Source organism: Aulostomus chinensis, chromosome 3, assembly GCF_037954235.1.
Source record: "Aulostomus chinensis isolate RoL2024-O1b breed Wild chromosome 3, RoL_Achi_v1.0, whole genome shotgun sequence".
Classification (NCBI taxonomy): Eukaryota; Metazoa; Chordata; class Actinopteri; order Syngnathiformes; family Aulostomidae; genus Aulostomus; species Aulostomus chinensis.
In genome coordinates this window covers 18142309-18164111 of record NC_141322.1, presented here as the reverse complement: position 1 = coordinate 18164111, position 21803 = coordinate 18142309, and the positions used below count along the sequence as shown (strand labels likewise).

At 41.5% G+C, this 21803-nt stretch overlaps 2 protein-coding genes across 2 annotated transcripts in view; both read left to right on the top strand.

Annotated features, from left to right (window-relative positions):
* Positions 1–15625, top strand: part of col7a1 (collagen, type VII, alpha 1) — a 61879-nt gene extending 46254 nt beyond the window's left edge. The window contains exons 88-115 of the mRNA XM_086196898.1: positions 3380–3415; positions 3636–3695; positions 3790–3834; positions 3926–3961; positions 4610–4645; positions 4738–4797; positions 4892–5017; positions 5089–5160; positions 5319–5354; positions 5438–5497; positions 6529–6573; positions 6897–6932; positions 7026–7061; positions 7363–7419; positions 7538–7609; positions 8071–8142; positions 8257–8292; positions 8397–8477; positions 11597–11650; positions 12231–12284; positions 12369–12431; positions 12520–12582; positions 12699–12815; positions 14575–14652; positions 15031–15084; positions 15224–15272; positions 15506–15514; positions 15618–15625. Of these exons, the coding sequence (XP_086053024.1) occupies positions 3380–3415; positions 3636–3695; positions 3790–3834; positions 3926–3961; positions 4610–4645; positions 4738–4797; positions 4892–5017; positions 5089–5160; positions 5319–5354; positions 5438–5497; positions 6529–6573; positions 6897–6932; positions 7026–7061; positions 7363–7419; positions 7538–7609; positions 8071–8142; positions 8257–8292; positions 8397–8477; positions 11597–11650; positions 12231–12284; positions 12369–12431; positions 12520–12582; positions 12699–12815; positions 14575–14652; positions 15031–15084; positions 15224–15272; positions 15506–15514; positions 15618–15625 (1551 nt within the window). The remainder of the gene's footprint in view (positions 1–3379; positions 3416–3635; positions 3696–3789; positions 3835–3925; positions 3962–4609; positions 4646–4737; positions 4798–4891; positions 5018–5088; positions 5161–5318; positions 5355–5437; positions 5498–6528; positions 6574–6896; positions 6933–7025; positions 7062–7362; positions 7420–7537; positions 7610–8070; positions 8143–8256; positions 8293–8396; positions 8478–11596; positions 11651–12230; positions 12285–12368; positions 12432–12519; positions 12583–12698; positions 12816–14574; positions 14653–15030; positions 15085–15223; positions 15273–15505; positions 15515–15617) is intronic.
* Positions 15626–17204: 1579 nt separating this feature from the next.
* On the top strand, positions 17205–21513 carry LOC147268015 (uncharacterized; the record flags this gene model as incomplete). Its single annotated transcript, XM_086196884.1, has 5 exons — positions 17205–17334; positions 17622–17747; positions 19014–19187; positions 19537–19719; positions 19801–21513. Coding segments are annotated over 5 exons (642 nt in total), but the record flags the coding sequence as incomplete, so codon positions are not given.
* Between the last annotated feature and the right edge of the window lie 290 nt (positions 21514–21803).

Here is a 21803-nt window from a genome sequence, read left to right as displayed (position 1 = left end):
GATGTAAAATGTTGCTGATGCAGGATGTCAACCTCAATTCTTGTTGCCATCTTCGGTTGAGACTTCCTCAGCAACCACACACTTTTTGTATGCCTGCCCCTCACCCATTTATGAAAAGCAGGGAGTGGCACCCTGAAAGCTGCTGGGAGACAAACATGCAGCTCACAAACAGAAAACAATGCTTCCAAATTTTTGGTGTGACTGAACAGGAAAAGTGTTTCACATAGCACATTAAAAACAGTTACTTGATTTGCAAATTGTGGTACTGGGGTACGTGTACACCCCCAGGGGTATTCCCAGTTACATCAGGGGTACCAAAAAATCTATATTATCCTCTGAAAAATCCTTTATCAAATATAAACCAATGTTTTCTGGGTTTTAAAGACCTGCTCATACGCTTCCTCTGATTGGATCTCACTACTAATGCCAAAACTAAGGACCAAGAACCGATATATTTAAATTGCTCAAATTTAGAAAAATGGTTAAGACAACCTCACCCTAACCCAGGTCAGCCATAGAAACTGACGCAATACATCAGATCAAAACCATCTGCAGAAGTAGTGTTAAGGTTAGCAGCACGAGCCCAGACATGGTGACAATACAACCCACATTTATAAAACGCTAACCTTGTTGTGCCTGAACTGATGTGCGTCTTGTCAGGTGTTTCTAATGAAATATGAAATGCTTCTAACACTGTTGTATTTCACATAATAGGACTACTTTAGTGTTGTTATACTCTCTTTTTTGCAGCAGGCTTACAAAAATGTCCAAATGTCACATCTTAGGGGGTTCACTGCTTAAAATGTTTATCATTGTTTAAGGATAGCAGCTTCTACATTGAGACTCTGTAGAAGCGTTTCGTACTTCCTGGCGAAAGGTAGCTACCATCGCTATGTGGCCTTTTGGGATTGTCTGATTTTGATCAATTTCTTTAATGGTTCATGCTGTCTAGAAACAGGGGACACATTACTTTAATGGTGCTAAATTAAATGTTTGAGTTGACATTAGGCAGTAATAGAAGACTCTTCCTGCGTTTGTCTCCTTGGGATTTCTCTGGCTCTTGCTGACCCAGTAAAATGTGTTTTCACATGTCTGAAATTAAACTACTGAATCACATTCATTCTCACAAGTCTATTATCTGGTGCAGTCAGCCCTGGAGTTTTTTTTTTTTTTTTTTTTTGCTGCATTATAGAGGTAAAACCCTGTGGAGGGTTATTGTGCCTCCAAAAATAACAGACGGGCCAACCATTAAAGTGCATTTCAGCTAAATTGTTCCATAAATTGAAGTATCAGTAACCACTCTTGTGCAACTTGCATGCACCTGGCTTGTAAAATCACACTTTATCCTTTCCTCACGTGTTATTCACCTCCGTATGAGCCACGAGCCATAAAGCATTTTAGCCCGGAGCACTGGATTTTGTATGGCTTAACTTGAGTGCGTCAGGTCCGCAGCCAGACTTTGTAATGTCATGTAGGAACACATAATAGCTGGTAACTCACCACCGCAGTGTTTTCTTTGCCTTTCAATAACAAATCAGTGGCTTGCTTGCACAGATGAGGAGCAGCTGTGTCAGAGATAAAAATGTTAGTTTGGCAGAGTGTAGGTGGGTGGGCTCGAGCTGTCCAGTTATGTAGTCAAAACTCATGATAATTCAACCCCAAACAGGGTTTGGTCATCCACAAAAACACACAAAAATACAATTATTTTCTCTAGTATTATCAGCTTTTCTTTGTCGCCAGCTGGCAGAAGTTTCTTGTTTAATATGTCTGCTGTTCCAACCTATTCTTCTTCTTTTACTTGTTGCTGACTTCTCTTGCTCTTATCATATGTCATGTGTCTTACATTGTTGGTCAGTTAATATTTCTTTTTATTAGACTGTAAAATGCTTCTCTGATATAGAGTGCTGCAGTTCTTTGGACCAAAAGCCAGCTGGAATTCAACATCTTATTTTTGATTATTGCTGAAAATAAGCTCGAGGGGCAAATAAGAGACTTACGCAATTATGAATTTTGAAGCGCAAGTACAATTCCTACAAATGAAGAACTAACATTATTTGTTTTCTTCTGATTACACCATCGACATGTGACTTCATCGTCCTCACAACTGGTAAAGTGAGGATGTTTAGTGTCCTCTGGAGTTTTGTTCAGCCACTTGTTAACGACCCCCATTTCTTTGAAAAGCTTCCAAATTCATGACTGGAATTTGCTGATATTTTATCTCATTGACCGAAACATTAAAAAATTGTGGTAACCACAGATATTATTACATGCATCTAAACAAATCTTTTTGACAAGGGAAGCAGACATTCAACCACTTATTTTGCAGTTTTTAAGACTCAATCCTACAACGCTCTATTTAAACCCTTTTTTAGGTAACAGTAACAGTACTAACCCTTAATAATGGATCATGTTCTTCCTACTTGAAACGTATCCAAACATTAAAACAATGAACTCATCATGCCCTGGATGTATTTGTACTCAGCTTTGCCAGGGGCTGTTTGCTGCCAGTGATGTAATTTTCCTCTGCTGGCACAAGAGGTGCATTGAGAAAAAGGCCAGCACTTTTTAGGCCCTGCTGCCCTGGTGTCTGTAATGCTGTAGCGTTGGCTCGTGACTGGTTTCCTGAACGACTCAGGAACGGTACCTTGGACAACACGCGCGATCCTCACTTCCCCTGGTGACCACGTTGAAGTATCTTTTAGCAAGATACTGAACCCCTAATTGCTCCTGATGACCCTGCGATGGACTAGTGACGCGTCCAGGGTGAACCCTGCCTCTCACCCAGTGTCAGCTGGGATAGGCACTTGCCCCACCCATGACCCTTAACGGATAAGTGGTATAGAAAATTGATGGACGGATGGATGGAAATGCAGGAGCAGCATTTATTTTGCATGATTTATTACTTTTTGACCCACAAAACTTCATTGGAAGTTGTAGCTGGATCTCAAAATACATACAAATTATTGTCCCTGAGTCAGGATATGGAGCTTCATCCAGATTGGTCCTTGAAGTGACTCTTACATGCTTACAAAAAATATAACACCGGAAAGGCATATAATTGAAGTTATATTTGTGTGATTGTACAAGTGGTTGTGATTTACCTGCTGTGAGTGGGGAGAAGAAAAAAGAAGTAGAAGAAAAGGTATGATTTTAGATGGCATTCATTCAGAAGAGAAATGGTTAAGCAGCTCAATTTGTTCATTCTTCTGATGTTCTTTTTGAAGACAATAATCCCATTAATCCTTGAGAGCAGAAAAGTAGATTCTCTGATACATTCCCCAGATGAATACCAAGGCGTTTGTCATTTTTGTAAAAGACAGCCCATTACTATGGCTCAAAGATAGTTATTAATTTCCTGCACACTTCTCCTCTCTTCCAGGCTGTGGCTGGACCTCCTGGAATCAAAGGAGAGAAGGTGAGTCACTGTAATCGTCAGTGACATGAAATTAGTTCACACTTTAGTTTCAAAGCTTCCGTCGCCTTGGTGTAGAATAGAAAGTAATTGATTGAAAGATAACTCGTATTTAGCTCAATCTGGAAATGAAAGGCCGATTATTGAATTGCATGAAGAGGAACAGACAAGCTAAAATGAAACTGTTACAGCAGAGTTGACAGAACTTTGTGGATTCATCCAGGGTCTTCCGGGTCACACGTTGCCAGGAGTTGCGGGGGAAAGAGGCCTTTCTGGAGAAAAGGTGAGTACCATCAAACCCTGCAAAGACAGTAGACATTGTGAAAATGTTCTTCTTTCTTTAACGTAACCCACTCCTGATAACTGCTGTCACACAGGGTGTCAGGGGAGACAAAGGTGTCGCCGGCAGCAAAGGAGAAAGAGTGAGTATCAGGCTGCAGAGAAACATGTAGGCCGGATGTCAATGATACACCATGTTCACTTGGCAGCCATCTTTGTATGTCATCATATTAGGGTGTGGCTGGAGAAGCAGGAGAGCCCGGAGAAGATGTGAGTATCATTAGTCCTCTTAGTCTACGTAGGTGTACGGTTTATGTTTCCTCATGCTATACAGTATTGGTTCAATGTTACATTACAATTACTACCATGTAATTAAAGATCGGAACTAGTGAGGATCTTATAGTTGATGTGGCACGGCAAGTTTTTGCAAAGTTGGGCTTCTCTTGTGGGGCCTTAAAAAGTATAGAGCTTGAAGTTATAATTATAATTGGTCCCCTTAAATTTGCCACATATTATATTACAATTTTTGATATTTTATGCATACTGTTTTGAAGCGAACTTGTCTGTTTTCCTAGTCATCTAGGATTAAACAGGATACAGGATGATGTTAAACCATGTGAAGCTGGTTAATCTTATTTACTCATTCCAATGATGTAATCTGACTGTAGTCAACCAAGAAGTTGCCTTTCAGATCTTCCATCTAAAAGCCTAATTAATCCAAACCACCTCTCATAATCCAGGTGTTGATTATTCATCATCCTTCAGGTTATTGAAATATGGTTATTATAATAGCAGTCCGCATGTTGGCAGCACACACTGATACTGAAGCAACACACTTCACTAGATTCCTGTTTTCTTCTCAAAAAGATAATATTGTTTTGGGTTTTTGAAAAATGATGTCATGTGTTTCTCACTCAGGGAGCACAAGGACCTCCAGGGCCTAAAGGAGATAAGGTGAGTTGGTTACTCATGTGTGTTATTAGTTTGTCTTTGACATAAATTCCAGTCCAGTATGTCTGAGAGTTGGATGGAACTCTGTGCTGCAGGGAGAGAAGGGCATAGGACTGGCAGGTCCTCCTGGTCGGGTTGGGCCTCAGGGTTTAAAGGTGAGTAAACACATGTGGCAGATCGATGACCCTGTAATACTCAGTGTGGTGCATCAGACATGACATGGATAAAATCAAACTGTGACTATTTAAGGGAGACCCAGGTCTTCCGGGTCCAGCTGGCCCTCCTGGGCCACAGGGGAAATCAGGTGACACGGGACCGCCTGGTCTGAGAGGAGAACTTGGACAACAAGGACCTCCTGGGCCACCAGGAGACAGGGTCAGTGGAGCCTTTCACTGTCGGGACTTATAGTCTTAATTTCTTATTTAATTAATGGGCTGTTCTTTCAGGGTCTCCAAGGCTTTCCAGGCCGGGCAGGGAATGTCGGAGCCCCTGGTGCTCCTGGACCTCCTGGGGAGGCTGTGAGTTTTGGTCCTATTTTGATTTATTCATTAATTAATTGATTAATATCTTAGTTCAGCCATCATATTAAAACTGGATATATTTGTGATGTGTAGCTAGAAAGAGGGAGACGGCCAGTGTATACTAGCAAGACCTTGATCAACATCTTGTTTTCCAGGGCACTCCTGGTACAAACGGGCTCAGAGGAGACAAGGTGATTATTCAGTCAAGCATTTGTCCATCCGCTGACAAGCTAATGAACTTTGTAATTATATGCATGTCATTTTTTTTGTTCAGGGGGAGGTTGGAGTCGGTCTCCCGGGTCCTAGAGGAGAGAGAGGAGAACCAGGAGCTAGAGTAAGACCTGTGCTACACCTATTAGCATGTACCCTGTACTTTAATTCTCTGGGTGGGTTTCACACGCATGTCAACACATGTTCAATGCTACTGTGCATCTAGATACATTAGCCAATAGTCAATGATTCAGTATAAAGCAACAACAACACAGAAACATTCATCCACCATTTGTTTCAAGATGAAATAGAGCAATTAAATCCAGTAATGACTGAGAGAAAACAGGAAATTACAGAGGGGTTACGGTTTATAATGCTTTATCAGTAAGATGATATGACTCTCTCTGTTTTTCATATAAAAAGTGTTGTGGTTTGGTGATTAAGACAAACAACCTTTTATGTTTGAATCTGCAGGTGTTTTTTTGTGCTCCCACAGTGACTCTATGATGTGTCTGGCTGCGGTTGGGAGATTTATAACTGTTTGTCCACTGCTGGTCGTCTGGTTTTTCAGCAACATTTTACAGCAAAGTCGTCTTCTTGAAATCCCCAACTTATTCCACATTCATGCTTTATGAACCTTTGGTAGCACCAAATCTCACACATCTCTTCCACTTTTCCTGAACTTCTGAGGAAATGAAGAGGAGAAAGAGAAGGGGACAAGGGCACACCTTTTTATTTCAGCAAAGACAATAAAAGAGAAAACAGGAGTAACATCCGCACTTTGTTGTCAAAAATCAAATGTACTGACGTCATGTGGAATGCAGGCGGGCAGAGTGGACGGAGAAGAGTGTCAGGAGCGATTTGCGACAGAGGAGTAGAGTGGCACTGACAGAAAAAAAGGAGACAGGTGAAGTTGGTGGTGTCAGAGGCCGAAGAGGAAGTTGATGGATGTGGTTAGGGTGGAGGAAATAGGTGATAGGGAGTAGCTGAAAAAAGTGGGATATGTGTCACAGAGATGAAGTTTCTGTATCGTACTGGTATTTTAATCATACCAGTTGTCTGAATCCACATCTCACACATGAATGCGTCAGTGAAACTTTGCAGCCACAGCTTCGAATGCAAATGGCTTGTCTTCTTTTATCTGTCACGTTTTAGGGTGAGGACGGACGCGTTGGCTTGGACGGGGAGAGAGGACCAACTGTAGGTGTTTTAAACCTTTCCAATCATCACTTTCTCTGCAATAAAGCTTTCATGATTTTCTTGATTGTCTATGAATAAAAAATAATAATTTTGTACGTACTTTTATTTGTATGAATATGTATTTCTTTGTTGTCATTAAAGAAGAGAAAATATGTCTTTCTGGGACTAATTTTCCTAAAGGTCTTGTTCCAAGTCAGCGATGATATCAGTTTTATTGAGGGTTATAAAGTATATTTTTGTTATTCATTTGTTTTTCATCCATTGTGGGGTATGATAATGAAGCACGGTGTGTATATATTTCTCTGTGTGTGTGTCTCCATCAGGGTTCCCCTGGGGGTCGTGGTGTTCGGGGGGAGAAGGTGACTATAGACGGACTTTTCCCCCACATTCTGTTCATCCAAGAGAACCAGACACTTGAATGAAATGTCACTCTGATATTTGTTCTTTTCCAGGGAGAAAGCGGCCCGCAAGGCGACAAAGGAGAGAAGGTGTTTAATATTTAATAAACTCCACTACTGCTAGCCGCACTACTACTCTCTCCTTCTCTCCTGTGTGCTTCAATATATTTGTTAGGACAACTGTGACACAAGCAGACACAACAGAGCAACAGCAGAATGAGACTCATTGTGACAGTAGAGGCGGTTTTGAAAGATTTAGAGAGCGTTTATGGCTACTCAGGACTTAAATGTCTCTGGCTCTTAGTGGCAGAGCTTCCTCCTACACTGTGATGCCTTGATGTTTTGGCTTTGGGGTTTAACCAGGTGATTACGACTGTTCTGTCACTCACAGGGGGACACGGTTCTGGTGGGAGGACCTCCTGGAGAAAAGGGCAACAAAGGAGAAACAGTCAGTGAATCTCTTGAGTGTGTCAAGCTGTTGATGATAGTGAAATATTCACATTTTTTCTACAAATACATGACCTTTTAGTTTACTTTCTCTAGAGTTCACTATTGTTCTATTTCAGGGTGACCGAGGACCCAAAGGCGTTCAAGGAGAAAAAGGGCTGAAGGGTCAAGATGGTCCACCAGGGGAGCAGGTACATTTGTTCATTTATGGTTTTAGGACAGCGGCTTTGTTATTAGTTTGAAGTAATGAAAACTTTTCAGATCAACCATCCAAAGCAAAACTGAAAGTTTTGTAGTTTTAAATTTGCTCTCAAAATGACTTATTGTTTCACAGGGAAGCCACGGACAAACATGCCTTTTATTTGTTTTTTAATGTGGTTATCTCAAGACCGTGAGGTAATTGCTGCATTGTCTTGAGATAACTGTGCTTATTTTCTTCTGATACTGATATCATTTATTTAATCACAATAAAAATAAGGCAGTCGATGACTCCTTACCTCAAAAAGTGTTCTGTTTTCCTGAAATAGTAAGATTATTCCTGAAAAAATTAGATTTTTTTATCTTGAATCAAGAAATATGCAAATAATTAACACAAGATCACACACTTGCACCAACACTGATTGGCTCTGTCTTTGTGTGTATTGGACATCAGGGTCTGAGGGGAGAACCGGGGGAGAGAGGCTCCACTGGCTTCCCTGGTGCCCGTGGGCCTGGTGGGCAGAAGGTACATCACATGAATGCATAGAAGATCATTATGATGAAATTAGCATTATAAGTAAATGAGTCCAGGTCATAATTGTATTGCTCTTATTACCCTCATTATGTCTGGTCTTTGCAGGGAGAGGCAGGCCAGCCTGGCGTACCTGGTGAATCGGTCTGTGTTTTCTTTTGTCCAGTACAGATTCTTCATTGTCTGTGTAGCTCACTGTTTTCACCAGACAGAATGAGGGACGGTTTCTGTTTTCTGTTTTTGTCCAGGGTTTGCAAGGAAAAGATGGGATGCCAGGGCGTAAGGGGGAGCTTGGAGAGACTGGTGTTATGGGACTGAGAGGAATCAAGGTATTGTGTGTGTGTGTGTGTGTGTGTGTGTGTGTGTGTGTGTGTGTGTGTGTGTGTGTGTGTGTGTGTGGTTGATACACCATTTGTTCATTTTGTGTGGTTTCCACCTCGTAGCGTCATTTAGGCGATCATGGTGACAACTCTATAATGCATGAAATTAACGCGATTGCAGATTAAGAAAACAAATTTCATAAAACTAAATATCTGCTTTCAGCCAAACATTATCCATGACAGACAAGTTTTCTCCTTCTTTCATATATTAATCTTCTGGAGAAAGTTTGGCCAGAGGCAAAGTTTAAACTTTAACTAAGGGAAATGTAATGTGTTCAACAGTAACAGAGATCTTGATGAAAATTGATAAGATACCAGCAGGTGGAACTTCCTCACCTGATTATTCTGTCCAAAGGGGAAAATTGCAACAATCACCATGAAAACCAAAGTGATAGAAACTACAAAACCAGACTGTAAACTTGCAAAGCAATGAATGTTTATTCAGAATTGAGCCTTGTGTGTTTCAGTCCCCCAGCAACCCAGACTTAGACCAAAATCAGTGATTTATGAAATGGATAATTGTTACAAAATTCACTCTCTGCATGCATTATCATCTCTTCATGTTACTTTGCTTAGCCTAATCAGAAATTGCCATTTTGTCACATTTTCATAAGAATCCCATTACTCAAAGTTGCGGTTGGCAGGGTAGAGAAGTGGATGCAGGTCGTGGGTAGCAGTAGTAGTAGTACTAGGAGTAATAGTATCTAGTATCTATATGGTAGTTTCATTGATGTGAGTATCTCCTTGGCCGATACGGTGGTGCAGTGGTCAGCACTGTTGCCTCACAGCAAGAAGGTTGAGTCCCGCCTCCAGCACGGGATCTTCCTGTGTGGAGTCTCCATGTTCTCCTGTTCCTGTGTGGGTTCTCTCTGGTACTCCAGCTTCCTCCCACAGTCCAAAGACATCAAGAGGGGACGAGGCTGATTGATACTCTAAATTGACTGTAGGTGTGGCTGTGAGTGTGAATGGTTGTCTGTCTCTATGTGTTGGTCCTGTGATGGACTGGCAACCTGTCCAGGGTGAACCCTATCTCTTGCCTGAAGACTGCTGGGATAGGCTCCAGCGGAAAAAAAATGGATGGATGGATGGAATATTTTTTATACAAAACCTGAACTGATAAGACAGAAACTAGGAACAAAAACCTTGAGAACCAGTAGCAGATATTTCAGTCATGACCAAAGTCAGACAAGAAAACCTGACCTTGTGCCAAAAAGTTTGTTTTTCTTTTCAGGTACTCAAATTGATGTCTTGAGCTCACAAAGACATTTTTTCACCACTGCATCATGTCATCATTGCAACTCCAGAGTGCAGAAAGAGACAGATGTGTGTATTTAGCTCAGAGCTAATGGTCATCAACTACAAACAACAGTCAAACTGTCCAAATAGTCAGTTTGCAAACTCTCGAGCGCGTTGAACAGTGTAATCCACATCTTCTTGATCCAGCTCAATTGTCCACCAACACTTAGTTCGGAGCTTTGAGCTTCTGGCTTGGCACTGTCATGCTGGTCGTGAGCACTGAACCAGAAAGCTCATAGTTGATTTGTTTTTAACTCAAATATAAGTGTTTATGGATTATAGAGAATATGTGGATGATACTGGATGAAGCACTTAAGAGTTTTTAGCTGAAACTTTTGGACATTGTTGCAAGTGTTTGTTGTTGATGGCAATGAGGCGCCATTAGCTTGAAGCTAAATATACGTAGTTGCCCCTTTCTGCATTCTTGAGTCACAAAAAAGTGATGCAGCAGTGAAGATAAAATCTTTGCAAGCTCAAAACACCTATTTGTAATGAGCTGGAATACATTTTTTTGGGTGTAGTATCAATTATGTGCCATGTGCAGTAAGTTTATCTGGAGTTATGTCTTGCTCTGGGACCTCCCTGCTCTTCCATGTGTGTTACATGGAGAACCGTAGGCAGGGAACGCTGCAGGTTACAGAAGAGAGTCAGAAATGATGACAACAGAAATGACAGCATTTCAGTGAGACGCAGCATGTGAAGGAGGATTTGGGATGGAGGTGGGTTGGAAGGTGTCGTTTGGAAGAAGTAAATAAGTGTAGTAGAGACAAACTGAAGCAGTTTAAAGAAGGAGCCTTGGATGACATTTATCAGTTGAATGCTGGGTAGAGAGTAACTGGGCCATCAGCTGAAGGGGGCTGCCTTTAGCTCATCAGCCACTATTGAAGGGTTGTGAGCTGAACTTTACTTTGTGGCCTGCCTGAACTAACACTGTGCTGCATTTCTGAGAAGGTCAGAAATCTGAAGTCATTCAGTTGGATGAGACATTCAAGTTTTAAAATGAATTTACTGCTCTTATTCAGAGAAGACCTGTCCCAAATCATGATCTGGAGAAGGGACGTTTAAATTAAAAAAATTTAACAAGAGGAGGGATATGCAGAAGCAGCGTTTGTTGGACACTTTGATAAAGAAACAACAATTGTGTGTAGCTTTGTTTGTTGCTTGTAAGGATCAAGATATGAGTTTAGTGTTTCTTTTCTGTAATGAAGCAGATTGCACTGAGGCAAACTGTAATTGGGTTTCTGATCAGTCCCATTGTCATTTACTCAATATCTCAGGGGGGATCTCTTCAATTTTGGCATGCATGTCCAGTGGGAAAGATCAACTGGGAAGATTTAATTGTTAAAGGTCAAGGTCACTGTGACCTCAAAAAAAAAGAAAGAAAAAAAAGACAGGGTTCTACAATAGGCAATATAGGAGAATAAACTTTACAGGTCTGCTCAAGTGATACTTACTCAAAAGTCCTCATCGGAGATCAAAACTAAAACTAACATTCCAAATACAACAGTCATAACTTGAGTTGCTTATTCATGAATTATTATTTTTTATTCCTTCAGCAGCTAAATTATAGTTTCCAGTTTTGCGTCACTTCCACCTGCTACGTGGAACGTGCTGCTGAACGTGGTTCATGGTCATTGAGTGCATTTTAGTGCATCATCTTGGGCACCGTCTGTGTACGTGCTCTCTGCCTGGCCGGTTAGGTGCATTTTTCTCTTTTTTAGTTACAAGCCTCTTCATGTGTCTCTCATAGTGATGAACTTGTGTGTTTCCAGGGTGACCGAGGACCCAAGGGGGCTTGTGGAAGCGATGGACCCAAAGGAGAGAAGGTGAGAGAGTAAGAGACAGAAACGAGGAGGAAGGAGAAGCTCTTATACAGTTTGATAAAGAGAAGGATGTCTGACATGACTGACATCTCTGGAACGGCTCCACATTTTTTCTACTAACACCCAAATAAGCAAGTTGGATAAGAAGTCATGTGATCACCAGCGTGTGTCTGTTTGTTTTTTGGTAGCAGGACATCCTAAAAAACAATGCACAGATTCTGATCAACTTGGACACAAAGATATTACAAAGAATAAATTAACTTTTCTTGGTAATAGCTTTTCACTTTATATACATTTTTTTGGAATTGTCAAACATTTTCATGAAATTCTCTGAGGCCATGTGAAATAGTTGGAATAAGAATGTCTCAGCCTCTGGAAATGATCTTGATTGTATTCTGAATTTACGACCTCGACAACCTATTTTTGATATAGTTTTTGAAGTGTTCAACATATGCGAGCATATTTTGTGTGATATATTTGAATCAAAGGGATCAGTATTTTTCTCAGAGGTGGACAGATGATGTTGTTAATAGATCATGAGTCAGACATGAGTCATGCCATTAATGTATTTGCTTGTGATCAGGGGGATGCTGGGATTCATGGACGATCGGGTCTACCGGGAAGAAAGGGGGAACAGGTATGACTGATATCCAATGCAGGCATCATGTGGATGGTTCTGTGTTTGTGTGGGTCACACCAGAAACACCTGTGTGTTTTTCAGGGGGATGTTGGACCTCCTGGAGCACCTGGGAGCTCAGGAAAAGAGGGACTGGTCGGCCCCAAGGTGGGTGTTGCAGTCTGATTACGCAAGCTGTATTTATACAGCGAGTCTTTGGAAATGTGATATGCAACTGCTTTGTATGTTTACGTAGGGAGATCGTGGTTTTGATGGGGTTGCAGGACCCAAAGGAGCCCAGGGAGAGAAAGGTGAAAGGGTGAGTTTTCTTTCCACACAGACCTCACACTCAGCTGTTCCGCATCCTCACATTCGGCTTGTAAATCCAACTACGAGAAACTATTAAATGATTAATCACATTTGTGTTTCACGTAGGGTCCACCTGGGGTACCTGGCCCTCCAGGTCCAAGAGGAGTGGATGGGGCCCCTGGACTGACAGGTCCCCAGGGACCAGCTGGTGGGAAAGGCCCTGAGGGGCTTCAGGGACAGAAGGTGATGATTCATACTTCAGCTGTTTGACAGCTAATTCTACACAGCCATCACATATCATAGCTATGAAAATAGTTCAAAAAATAAAATAGAAATAAGAAGTGGAATACAAAATAACCCAGAAGAGAGGAGAGAAATACAGTAATGGAAGTGAGTGTAGACAAAGTGTCGCCAACATCACTGCAGAAAATAGCAGCAAGTTTTGACAGCTCTGACATAAAAACGAATGATGTAAGAGCGATATAAAAATAACTGTCGCTCTGTTTGTTTGATGGCTGTGTATTTCTTCATGATGATTGACAGTTTGATGGGCTCGGACTCTGACTGGCTTGTGTGCTCCATCATCAAGCAAATACACAGACCCAGTGACAGGAGAGCAGAGCTATATCGGCGCTCTCTGATGGATGTTTCTATTTTTAAAATCTACTTGGTTGTATCCTTTGTGGAAAATAATACTTTCATTTGGTGCAACCTGAAAGGTTAGATCTGCTGATAGGATGGGAAAAACAACACGGCGTGAATAAGGGAGAACATTTCAAATCTACCAAGGAAAAACATAAAGGACTCCAAATGCATAGGAAGCCATACCTGAGGATTTTGATTTGATTGATTTGCAGATCAGTGACATTCAGCAAGAGAGGGCTCTAAGTAATATTTGAAATTTTACTTCTGGTGCTAGCGATTTTTGGATCTTTCACATGTCTTTAATCTAGAACACCACTTCACATGTTTTGTTGGATTTCAATGAGTCTGTATTGTGCTTCTGAGGGCTGGTGAGAGGCGGTTGAGTGATGGTATGAGGACAAGTGTGCTACATCCTGCAAGTACCTCTGACTTGCGTCTCACTTGGCCAGATGTTCCTCCATGGCACTGTGCCAGCACCAAAGAAACATCTGGGTCAACCAATTCTGCTACAGTAGAAATAATTCCCTGGCTTGTTAGTATCATCATGGGCGGCGCTAAGTCCAGGAAGCAGTGATGGTGCCCTTGCAAACCAGGGGCAACTGTCTTCCATTTGGGAAAAATGTTTAAAGTGATATTTTACCCAAAAGCTAGATTTTTGATTAATTCAAAGACTGCAAATACATTTCCTGAGCTCACAAAGACGTTTTGTTTTTTTCTCGCCACAATGTCATTTCTTTGTGACACCAGAATCCAGAAAGAGCCAGCTACTTATATTTAGCCTCAGGCCAGTAAGGCTGAACTAAAAGGGTTTTCAGTTCATTTTTAGCAAATCAAATCAAAGTGTGTGTTGATTACTGAACATGTGACTGAATAAAGAAGATGTGGGTTATATTCAATGATGTGCTTGTAAACTGAAATTTTGTATATTCTTTATTTATCTTTACAACTACTCATCTAACTTCGTCAAAACCTGCCATTTTTAGCAGGTAGGTTGCTACGAGTTTGCAGGCTTGGAGTTTTTAATAAAAGAGCAGTGTGAAAAGCGGAGGGGGCAGAGAATGCCGATTGGAAAACAAAACCGCGGATTTGTTTGTGTGGTAAACCAGACAATATCTCACACGAAGCAGTACTACTGATTTCAAGTTGTATTCTTATCTACCTTCTCCATTGTAGTTACACGATTTTTTCGTCTTTTGATGTATCTGTGGAAGGAGGCAACCAGAGACTGTTGCAGCGGCTTAACTAAGTTTATCATAACCTGTAACCTTCCGTATTTTTACCAGTAATGTAAGTGCATCTGTCTGCTGTTGATACAGTATGTTATATTTTGTGATTTTTGTGTGTGCCTGTGTATCAGGGAGAGAGAGGACCAATTGGTCCCGCCATGGTCGGTCCACGCGGGATCCCGGGCATCCCAGGGGAGCGAGGGGAGCAGGTTCGTGTCTCGTCTCCATCTTACTGGAAATTATTTTTCATAAGAAACTGCTTGCAGAGGTCAGAACAGTTCTGAGACCCCTCGTGAAATCCTCCTTTCACAAAGCCTTGAAGTACTTATCGGATCCATTTCACAGTGTGTCAAAAGGACAAAATGTTCCAAAGCAGTGAGAGCCCCGCTGTGACAGCCTTCGCCCCAGCTTCATATGGATGAGAAACTGCTTCATTCAAAATGACAAGATATATTATTTTAGCTTTATTTGAATTCTTGATGATACTCATTTAACCTTCACTTTGCATTTACTTCTCAGTCTAATAGATTACTTTGCTGCAAGCTTCTCTGTGGGTCGCGTGTCCTAATATCTGTCCATGTTTGCAGGGGGAGATGGGCCCAGATGGAGCCAAAGGAGACAGAGGAGAGCCAGGCATGACGGTCAGTGCTTGAAACTCGCTGGAAGGCTCAATCTGAAGACACCACAACAGAAACAGCATAAAAACATACACAGAGTTGATAGCGGGGTCTTGTTTGTAAGAGTGTTTTTCCTCCCTTGCCCTCCTTATTTGGAATTCAGGAGGACGAGATCAGAGATTACGTTCGCTCCGAGATGAGTCAGCACTGTGGTGAGTCTTTCATGCAGCTTGCATTGCTAATTCATAACTGTGGTGTCCCAAAGTTGAACTTCTGACGGCAATCACAGCAAATGAGTCACTGCCACAGTGAAACTTGATGAAAGTAGGGTGCGAAGAAAAATAAAGTTGCAGAGAAGTACAGCAGTGACATGACTCTGAAAACTGACCTTTATTTTTCTGTTCTCTTTTTTTGTTCTCTTCCTGTCCATCTGTCTGGTCCTCAGCATGTGGAGGTGAGTGATCCGTTCGACTGCAGCAGAGGAGAGGAGGGTGAACAGAAGGGCTGTGAATTAGCATGAGTCACAGCCGTATACTATACTGCATATGCTCTTGCAGACTATTAAGAGCGAGCAGTCTCATATAGCACTGCAAAGCTGAAGTGCATTTGCCCTCCATCAATATTAATGTGCAGCTTGAATGAAAGAAATCCTTCACGCACAAAAAACAAAATATAGCCTGAGCCTGTTTATCGGCACTGTTTCAAAAAAATGGTTTTATGTTCCTCTGAAGTCTCAGCTCCGCAAAGTATTCATGTGTTTAAATACATAACCTTATAATACAAATACAAGTACTGGACAAGGCTTGTGATACCAGACACTGGAGATTACTGCTTACTGAAATCTGACGATTTCTGAACCCTAGGGAGATGATTGGATGCTAACAAACCTTACTGGAAGTTCCTCTCAGTCCCAGCTACACTGCTGGGACTGAGAGGAACTTCCAGTAAGGTTTGTTAGCAGCTACCATCCATCTGGGACTAAACTGGAGACATAGCAATCGCTTTGTAACATGAACGTTTTTTTAAAAGTACAGTTAGTGACAAGTTTTGCTGCAAGCATGATGGAGTTTCCTTCAGTGACTCATCTCACAATGGCTGTGTTGCTGGCAGGACAGTGTTTACCGGCGCACGACTCCTGCACGTCACCCAAGTGCCACCCTAAAGGCTCTGGATTGGTTCTGCATTGCAGGATTGTTCAGACCACATCAGTGTTTTATCTACTCTGACCAACAAAACCTCTAACAAGTGAAGCATTACGAGACATCCTTAATTCAGTCATTACATAAACGTAAATGTGTATGCAGTTGAATATGTCAAGTAAATCGAAGGTAAAGAGAGAAAGCAAACCCTCCAATAGGTCCATCATGGAATATGTTGTCTATGCTGCTTCACCAGGCTTCATCAGTCTTGTGAAGCAGCATCAGTTCAGTGACGGCTTTTAGTAAACATGCTGCACTCCTGAGAACAAGACAATTTATTTCCTTTATGTCACAACAAACTTAAAGTTTAATTTGATTTAAAGAGACGCAACATGAGTAGGCACTTGGTTATGAAAGACTAAAAAGTAGAGCCAGATTCCCACATGGGCAGCCATCTTTCTCAACCAGTTGGATAGGCCAAAACAAACATTTTACTCACAATTCATAGATTACTTATCACACCCGTGGTGATAATCTGGTTAGTCATGTATGCATTGGTACTGGTTTAAGTCAAAATCTGCTCCCATTTGACTGCAGTCAGAGGACTTGAGCGACACAAGTCCCTCTAGCAGGGACTTGAGTCGTGAAAGGATTACAGCCATTTTTCTGCAGGATGGGTCAACTTGTAATAAGTGAAGTTTAACACATTTCAATTGGATCAATGTTTCAGGGACGTTTTGACATTGAAGTGCTGACCAGTCTTGCAAAATTTTGGTAAATCCTTTGAGTTGCTGTGTATGTTGGAGTGGTGGAGTGATGTTTGTGGTGATTGGGTTTGTTGGTTCATGTGTCTAAATGTTTTACTAGCACTTTTCTGTCCCTTTTTTTCCCATCATTTTACCCTTTCTGGCTCCATTTCTTCTTCCTGTGGAACTCTCACCTGGCCTCTCTCTCTCTCTCTCTCTCTCTCTCTCTCTCCCTCTCCTGTGATCCTGTCTCTGTTCTCTCGGTGTCCCTGTTTCCTCCTCCTTGTCCTATCTGGCTCTCTCAGGTACAGGCCCAGTCCCTCAGACCCGGCCCTCGGCAAGGGCTCGGCCTGCACCAGAGCAACAACTGGTCCTGAAGGGTGAGGAGGGTGAGTGTGTCCCCCAATAGCTCTGCTTTTCTGTCACGCCTGCGTGTTTGTCTGTGTGTGTGTGTGTGTGTCCAGTAAACAGGTTTAACTTGCTGGTGCTACACCTGGAGACCTCTGAATAATGGGTGGTTTTCTTGTGAAGAAAACAGAGGACTCCATTTGTCTTTTATCTGTCTTCAATATCTGATCGTATCAAGACAACTACACATGTGGCTATTCAAAATATTCTACAGTTTAATTTATAAATTTAATCTCTGAACAATGTGGTGGGGTTACTCTCCTCCCAGGCCGTGAGCTGCGTGTGGTGATGAACACCAACGACCCAGACTACGAACACATCTACTCCATCGAGGCCTACGACGACCCACTGGATGAGCTGCTATACTTTGCTCCCTCTGCCAACCAGAGTGATGGTACTGTGTTTCATGAGTCCAGCTTTAATGCTCACGCTGTCACACGCTGTCACACGCTGTCACATGCTGTCACACTCTCAGCACCTCCTAGTTAATCTGGGACTAGATGCAGAAGCACACAAAAATATGCACACACCTTTTGTTTGTCGCAGAAATAAGCATTTCCTAAGAAAAACGGAGTGGATACGAGTACCCTCACTGAAAGCATAGCATTATTTCAGACGCGTATTTTGTTGCGGTCTATTTATCTGTTTTGATACTTTGAATGGAAACAGCGATGTCACACACAATACAGATATGATTGTAGCTCGACCTATGTGATCATGTAATAGTCATTGTGAGCACGAGGAATACGGAGCACCGTGATTACGGTCGTGCTGAAACTTTAGCGCTTTCAGAAGATCATGCCAGTGCAAGAAGGGAAGTCGTACCTTCCCCCACTTGGGAGAGCAGTGGCAGCCTCTCTCTCTGTCTCTTACCCCCGGTGCAAAAACTTGAGCTAATTTGTCACTTTTAAGAGAGAACGCCTAATAAAACAGCTCTCCTCCTCTCACTTCTCCAGCCTTTGTTTCAATTTCACACATGAAAATTTTGTTTTTCTTACTTTGCTGTCTGTTTCATTACGAAGTCTAAATGAATGAACACCAACTTTACTATAATTTCCTGTCATTATGTAACCAACAGGCTAATTAGCATGTTGGAGGTTAAATGTCAACAGTCAATTGAAACAAGCCTCAAAAAATGAACTGAACAGAATTTTTTTTCCCACCGACTGTAGTCGGCAAAACTCGGGTTGCTGATAAAAGCAGGTCTTTTCATTTAACGCTTCATATTCTAACACAATCTGAATTAGCAGAGTTTGCAGAAACATTTCAAATCATTACAGTGATGATAGACGACAGAAGCGTTAAAATATTTTCCCCTCCGAGCAAAAGTGATACATGAAAGTGAATTGAAGACAAAAAAAATAAAGACAATGAACCCGCCACTAAACATTTTATTCATTCTATTTGGACATTATTGCCTTTGTGCTACAGAAGAGTGTCACATTTAACATCATCATCATTTCACTTTGTGCTCATTTCTGGACATTGTCCCTGTAGTGTGTTTCTCACACAGCCTGTTAATCACTCGGAGTGTTGATCTTTGCCTGTTATCACCATCTCTTTGTCTTTGTGTCTCACACCACTGAATGTCTATGCGATGTTTGGTGTGTGTGTGTGTGTGTGTGTGTGTGTGTCTGTGTGTGTGTGTGTGTGTTGACAGGTGAAACTGTCAAAGCTGAATCAGAAAAAACACTCAAAGTTGAACCCAAAAAGTCAGCCAGTGCTGCGGTTCAGAAAGCAGCAACAGTTGGAGGTCAGAAAGCAGCCAAAGTTACACCTGTGAAAGCAGTCAAGTCCAGATCAGTCAGGTCCAAGAGGAGAGTCACAGGGGAAGGTAATGATGATCCTGTCCTGGAGTGGGTTTGTTCTGCTAGCTGGGCCTCCTCTGTCCCCCTCTGCATGGCTCCGGCTGTCTTGGCTGTGTTAACTTGGATGTATAAATGCATCCAGTAAACTACCATGTGAGAGAAAATGTGCCGTGACAATCCAACAATGTTGGAATAAACAGGCTGGATTGATGGACCTCTGATTTCACAAGTTTTGTTTTTGGTCCTCTTGAGCTCCTGCCTTCTCCTTGTTGCACTGCTTCCCCTTTTTTTTCATTATTAGTCTGATAGCTGTGTGCACACTTTTCACGTGTGTGTGCATGTGCGTGTGTGTGCGTGTGTGTGTTCGTTCTGCAGCACCAGCAGAAATCTGCCTGCTGCCAATGGAGGAGGGCAACTGTGGACGATACACACTGCGCTGGTACTTTAACAGCCGGGTGCATGCGTGCAGGCCTTTCATCTACAGTGGCTGTGAAGGAAACGACAACCGCTTCCTCCACCTGGAAGAGTGTGAGGACGCCTGCCTTGGCAAGGCTGAAGGTAAACACACACACACACACACACAGATATTTGTCAGTATGTGTTGCAACTGCTACAACCAACACTTCTTGTGTTTTCCAGGTGCTGACTCCTTGAAGACTGCGCGGTGATGGTAGCCGACTCCCTCTCTGCCACAGGAATGTTAGACTTTATAGAACATTGTTTTGTCGCATATCAGTGGTAAAGTTTGTTGTGTTTGTTTATTTATTATTTCTTTAAACCCAACCACACACATCTTCCTAGATTTACGGAGCTACCAACATATTATTGCTTTATGATTCTTCAAACCATGAAAACAAAAACAAGAGCAAAATGTTTAATGGTGTAAAAATATTGAGGCAAATGTGCTTTTGCTTTTATGCAGAGGTCAAGCAAAAATTACATGTTTTAAAGTAGGAGCATCATGCGTTTCCAGTCTTGTTTAAAAATCATTTTTTTCATCAGTTTGCACACAGGAAATAATATTTTTCTGGTACAGTCAAGAGACACCTTTAGAATAATACGTAATGTTCAGCAGGAGGTGGCGGTTTTACAAAGCTCATGATCGACTTGAAAAAGTTGTCATGACGATATCAGATCGACTGCCTTGAGAGGTGGTTAGATATTTAACCAAAGATGTGGAGGGATGCGCTACTCTGCACCCCCCCCCCCCCTGAAAAAAATAGCATTTTCTGTATAAAAAAAAAATTCATCAATGAATCGCATGACCTTGGTCAGGAGTTCCTGAATGAATTACAGCATGCAGAAACAAACCCTCGTCGCTGTGTCTGGTATTACATTTCTTTGCCTCCTTCATTACAGCTGGAGAGTCACTGGTTCATGAAGTGGTCATGAATTTCACAACTCTGTCATTCGTCTTGTGTTATAAGGTGTTAGTTATTTCTCACTCACTTGTATGTATCAGCCAGTTTTAATAACTAGCAAGTGGGTGGAGTTGGAGGTTCTTTAAGTACTTTGTTGGGTATAGATTAGCATTAGATATTTAGGTTTAGCAGTAACCGCACAGTCCCTCAACATAGAAATGGACCAGTTCAATAACACAGAGATACTGGAACTGTATTTTAGTGCTCATCAACTTTACTTTGTTCAGTATTTTTCCTGAGAAATCATCTGTATTCTCCCACTTAGTACCCAGAATTGACTTAAGTTCCTTAAAGCTGCACGCACTTTCTTAAAGAACAAAAACATTACAAGATAAAAAAAAAGGATGTGACTAACAAGCAGAAAAAAATATTCAGCGAGCGTCAGCCCTTACCGAGGGTTTTTCACTTGAAGCCCCTCAAAGTTTTTATGTACAGTCTTGTGCTTTGTACTTTTTGTATAAAAAGCAGATTTGCAGCATAGTTAAAACATTTTAATTAAACTGGGAGATTTCCATCCCTGTCTAAGCCTGGAAGGTTCTCTCTCCTGAATGCTGTCAGTGCAGAAAATCAAAGGTGTTCTTCCAGAGCCGAGGATGCCCCCAAAAATAACTCCTCCCACTTCTCTGCACAATAACAACTATGCAAGCGCAACTATATTGTTGTTTTATAGATATACTTTTCGCATTTGTATGAAATATGAAGAATCAAGCACAATATTCTGCAAATATTTTGTACATAATGTTTCCATTCTTTTGGGGGGAAATTGTGTTTCTGATCATGAATGCATGTTTACCTGTCGAGAAAAAAGGTGCTATTTTAAAAGGTATTTTTATACTGTTTTTTGAAGATGGAAGCTTGTGTGTTTGTGTGGTACAAATCATTGTCTCTAGTACTATGGAATAATAATGAATAAGCAATTCTAATAAATCAAATGTTTAAGTAACAACAATTTTGGGGTTGTTGCCTTCTGGCTATTAATAAAAAGTGGGGCGATAGGTTGACAAAGACACTCACTCAGAAGAACACTTGAAAAATAAGTACATTTGAACCTGTTCAAGAGCTAAAATGAAATGATAAGATCTTAGTTGATTCATATAAGTGTGTGTGTGCGTGCACGTGTGTGCGCAACTGAATATTTCTAATCCTGGAAAATCATTACACATAATTTTCCAAAGGAGGAGTTCATGTAGAAGATAGATAAGAAATCTCCAAGTGTGTGTG